The sequence below is a fragment of the Entelurus aequoreus genome, linkage group LG06 (assembly GCF_033978785.1).
Source record: "Entelurus aequoreus isolate RoL-2023_Sb linkage group LG06, RoL_Eaeq_v1.1, whole genome shotgun sequence".
NCBI classification, from domain to species: domain Eukaryota; kingdom Metazoa; phylum Chordata; class Actinopteri; order Syngnathiformes; family Syngnathidae; genus Entelurus; species Entelurus aequoreus.
Window position 1 is genome coordinate 25,825,660 of NC_084736.1, and position 5,468 is coordinate 25,831,127.

The following is a 5,468-nucleotide window of genomic DNA, read 5'->3' on the forward strand; positions in this document are numbered from 1 at the left end:
TCGTTCATGTGCCGCCTGGTGATGACGGTGGACTCTATCAACCAGTTCACCAGCATCTTCTGCCTCACCGTCATGAGCGTGGACCGCTACCTGGCCATCATCCACCCCATACGCTCAGCCAAATGGCGGCGCCCCCGGGTGGCCAAGGTGGTGAACGGCACCGTGTGGGCGCTGTCCTTCCTGGTGGTGCTTCCCGTGGTGGTCTTTGCCAACGCCCAGAGGGCTGGCGGCATCTGCAACATCGTGTGGCCGCAGCCGGCCAACGTGTGGCGAGCGGCTTTCATCGTGTACACGTCCAGCGTGGGCTTCCTGTGCCCACTCCTCATCATCTGCTTCTGCTACCTGCTCATCGTCTTCAAGGTCCGCAGCTCGGCCAAGAAGGTGCACGCCGCCTCCGCCAAGCGCAGGAAGTCGGAGAGAAAGGTGACGCGCATGGTGGTCATCGTGGTGGCCGTCTTCGTCTTCTGCTGGCTGCCGTTCTACGCGCTCAACGTGGTCAACCTGCTGGTGGCGCTTCCCCCCGACTACCAGGGCCTCTACTACTTCGTGGTGGTGCTCGGCTACGCCAACAGCTGCGCCAACCCCTTCGTCTACGGCTTCCTGTCGGACAATTTCAAGCAGGGCTTCAGGAAAGCCCTCTGTCGCGCCAGCAGGAAGGTGGAGGACAGTCGGGCTGAGCGGCGCCGGCCGGCGCAGGACGACAGCAGGATGGCGCTGGTTCCCCGTGAGAGCCAGGGGCAGAGTCTCCACCGCCGAGACGACGATGGCGACGACCAGGAGGACGCCTCGGAAATGACAGAGGTTTACGGAGTCTGCCAAAATGGAAACGCCGGTTGCCCTGACAGAGAGGAGACGGAAGCAGGACAGCCGACCAGCAGGGCGTCGCTAACGCCGCCTTCGCCACAAACCCTACCACAAACTGGGGCGTAACAGCGCCGGAAAACGACAATTTGGTGCCTAGCGCTTCTATGGAAATAAATTACTTGCACTCGTCAATGACGTCAAATAGCTAACGCCGCTAACATCGCTACCACCGCAAATCACGCTGGTAGAACCACAAACACAACGATCCTTCATTTAACTTGTATTCACCTTATTTATGTTGCTCTTAAAAAGCAACATAAATAATATACGTATACATATTTTTATATATACAGTGGAACCTCGGTTTAAGAACTTAATTGGCTCTCAAACAGAGTTCGTAAATGGAAAAGTGTGTATAGTGGAGCAACTTGTAACTTGTATTTACCTTATTCATGTTGCTCCTAAAAAGCAACATACAGAATGTACGTATACATATTTATATATACAGTGGAACCTCGGTTTAAGAACTTAATTGGCTCTCAAACAGGGTTCGTAAATGGAAAAGTTTGTATAGTGGAGCAACTTGTAACTTGTATTTACCTTATTCATGTTGCTCCTAAAAAGCAATATACAGAATGTACGTATACATATTTATATATACAGTTGAACCTCGGTTTAAGAACTTAATTGGCTCTTAAACAGAGTTCGTAAATGGAAAAGTTTGTATAGTGGAGCAACTTGTAACTTGTATTTACCTTATTCATGTTGCTCCTAAAAAGCAACATGCAGAATATACGTATACATATGTTTATATATACAGTGGAACCTCGGTTTAAGAACTTAATTGGCTCTCAAACAGGGTTCGTAAATGGAAAAGTGTGTATAAAGGAGCAACTTGTAACTTGTATTTACCTTATTCATGTTGCTCCTAAAAAGCAACATACAGAATGTACATATACATATTTATATATACAGTGGAACCTCGGTTTAAGAACTTAATTGGCTCTCAAACAGGGTTCGTAAATGGAAAAGTGTGTATAAAGGAGCAACTCGTAACTTGTATTTACCTTATTCATGTTGCTCCTAAAAAGCAACATACAGAATGTACGTATACATATTTATATATACAGTGGAACCTCGGTTTAAGAACTTAATTGGCTCTTAAACAGGGTTCGTAAACGGAAAAGTGTGTATAGTGGAGCAACTTGTAACTTGTATTTACCTTATTCATGTTGCTCCTAAAAAGCAACATACAGAATGTACGTATACATATTTATATATACAGTTGAACCTCGGTTTAAGAACTTAATTGGCTCTTAAACAGGGTTCGTAAACGGAAAAGTGTGTATAGTGGAGCAACTTGTAACTTGTATTTACCTTATTCATGTTGCTCCTAAAAAGCAACATACAGAAAATACGTATACATATTTTTATATATACAATGGGACCTCGGTTTAAGAACTTAATTGGCTCTCAAACAGGGTTCGTAAATGGAAAAGTGTGTATAGTGGAGCAACTTGTAACTTGTATTTACCTTATTCATGTTGCTCCTAAAAAGCAACATACAGAATGTACGCATACATATTTATATTTATATATACAGTGGAACCTTGGTTTAAAACTTAATTGGCTCTTTAAACAGGGTTCGTAAATGGAAAAGTTTGTATAGTGGAGCAAATTTCTCAATAAGAAAATATGTAATTATTAAAGCAGCCCCCTTTTGCACCGCGGGGTTCACGCCTGACGCTTGTGGTCACGTCCTTCCCGATAACCTCACCCACCACCAAACGTTTCAGGAATGCTAGCATGCTAAAGTTAGCATGTTAACAGTTAACATGTGTCAGTACCATGTTATCTAACTGTGAGGCGCACGCCTGCAAAATTGTCTTAAATTTGCATTTATTATTATTATTATTATTATTATTATTATTAATTACATTTGTGTGCTGTCTCAGAGTTATCTGCCATCACGTTTACACAAATGTTTTTACACCTGGCGGGCCATGCGTTTCCCACCTAGGCCTTCAGTGATGTCCGACTTCAATGATTACCTCTCAAAATACCATTATTTATGTCCCCACGTGACCATCACTGGAGAAATACTATACAGGAACACATTACGCACTACCGGGCATTGAACCACCTCAACAGTGTACAAAGCGGGCTATTTTCTGGCACATTTAAAAATCAATAAACCCGCATCAGCAATTAAAACATATCTTATGTGGTACTGTCAAAATTATAATTGTAAAAAACATTAAACGTGAAAAAATAAAGAAATAAAATATTTGAACCCACAATTTGTAGCACCCATTCAATGCCGTATAAGCCAGTGATACCACTCGTAGTCGGTTGATTCAAGTGGAAGTGGCGGGCATTTCTCCATTTCATTGCCGACATGGTCTCACAAGATGTAGTTTCTCTTTAAATATCCTTCTTGAAAATGGCTTGCAAATATATATCCGCCACCTAATCAACGTTTTGTTCTCCTTCTTTGCGGGTTAAAAAAGTGAGTATTGGTGATTTCACTGCTAGCCCGGTATGGCTACAGTGCAACACTTCCTGCTTCAGTAAATTGCAACTTGTGATTGGATACTCACTTTGGAATGACAAGTGAGTTTCCAATCACAGTCTCGTTAACGTCAGGCTACCTAGATAGGCTACTGTCAACAACTTGTGATCTGATTGGCTACCACAACTGTCTATCAACTGTATGTGTTCTCAAATTCATCCGTTAAAGGTCCCGGTGAGTATCCAATCACAGGACACGTAAATGTCACGTTCAACCTTAGGCCATCGAGAAGGCTTACTGACAACAACTCGTGATCTGATTGGCTATCGCAATTATCTATCAACTGTATGTGCCCGTTCACTTACAGTGCACAGACGCCCGCATTGTTGATTCTGAAGGCCCCGGGCAGATTTGGTACAGCATGGCAACATAAGCTAACGGAATTATGATTGGAAAACTCTTAACTAAAAACAACAGCACTGGAAGGAGCATAATATGACATGAAGAGAAAATAAATACTTTTAGATATTTAGGGAAAGTAAATAAAAAATTATTTTTATCTTTAATTATGATCATGATTTGTGGTTATGTTAGGCCAGCAGAGAAGGCCTTGCTGGCCCTGACGGCACACCACTGCTAATCAGCGATCGCAATGCTTTAAGTGTAAGAATACAGTACAAACTGCCGTACAGCCATTTTTTCGCGGGTAATTGCAAATACGCTGTTATACGTTTACATGTGTGCAAACACACACAAATAGATATTAATACACACATTACAACGCTTTTTTGTGTGTATTTGTGTGACGTAACAAGGTGGTGTGTATACATATATATATAGGTAATTTATACCATGAGTGGGGAAGGTTGTTTGGACTGGGTCATATATATTGATGCTGTGCCCAAATCGTTTTGTGGTTATTGACCGTAGATTCAATCTTCGCCCACAAGAGCCTGGCAATGTCATTTCAGTTCTATTCTCAAGAGACTAAATTTAGGCAAAAGCACACTGCGGGCTAATCTTCTTGTTAAACTTGTGATGTCTCGCCAAACTCTGGTTGGCCTTGTAACATTTTTCGCTGAACCTCCAGCGCCTGCAAAAATTGGTGAGTTTATATGCATGCTAAGGGCCTCATTAAATTGCAATCGGGCCTTCGCAGCTTTAATGAATAATGGGTTCAAACCTCGAACAAAAGTCCATATTTTACAGTTTTTAAACACAATACAAAATGCTATACAGTACTGTATATCAAACACACATTACAAGGAGGTGAAGGATCAACTTTCTCTTTATTAACGAGACAAAAACAACAACAATTACAAGCTCAACTACGCACTTCTCTGCCGACACGCGCAAACACACATAAGTCCCTTTAGTGCCCTCACAAATGATCAGAAATCACACAACGCCATAACTTGAACAACCATATTGCTATAGTAATGAGCATTTTTAAAAAGTAAAATCCACTAACATTGACATCACCCAATGAGGAGCTGACGAGAAAGGAGTAGACGGACGGACGGAGAGAAGAGAGGGTTGTGTGTCATTTGATTGTTTGTATGCAATGTGTGTTAGCTGTCAGCTGCTGAGTCAGCGTGCGTCACAACAAATTGTTTCATTATATTTGGTGTATTATTAGAGTGGGAGTCTTTATTGCTCCGCTTCCCCACCTGTCAATTTTCACTCGAACTTAAGTGGTGCCTTGGCTTGTGGAAATATGCCCGGGACGACAACATGCATTGTTTCTTCATCAGTGAGAGGAAAATGAGCCACAGCTGCTGAGAGCACTTTGGTTGTTTCTTCAGCCCACTTCAGAAAATAACGAAGTGGTTTAATTGATGACTAACAATTCAAACAAGGCGCACTGAAAAAAATATTTGCATTGCAGGTTGGCAAGCATCTTCCAGTTATTTCAAGTTCTCACATGGAAGGCTAATATTCATTTTGGACATTTAGCAATGCAGTGTGAGAGTGTATAAAGTGTTTTAAAGGTTTATTACATTTTTGATCTACATTTAAAGCCCTTCCAATCACTTAATTAAATATTCAAACACAAAATATTACATATTTGGACTTTCTCTCCTTAAAGGCACATTTTGTATCACTTGTCAGTAGTGCGCAAATAATAGTCTAAATATGTATATTCATACTG

General features: G+C 41.8%; 1 protein-coding gene across 1 annotated transcript in view; it reads left to right on the plus strand.

Annotated features, from left to right (window-relative positions):
• The window catches only part of LOC133651494 (somatostatin receptor type 5-like), a 9,616-nt gene extending 8,154 nt beyond the window's left edge, over positions 1-1,462 (plus strand). Inside the window, exon 3 of the mRNA XM_062049448.1 lies at positions 1-1,462. This exon is cut by the window's left edge and continues 439 nt beyond it. Coding sequence (XP_061905432.1) covers positions 1-930 — 930 coding nt within the window. The 3' untranslated portion in view covers positions 931-1,462.
• The last annotated feature ends 4,006 nt before the right edge of the window (positions 1,463-5,468 follow it).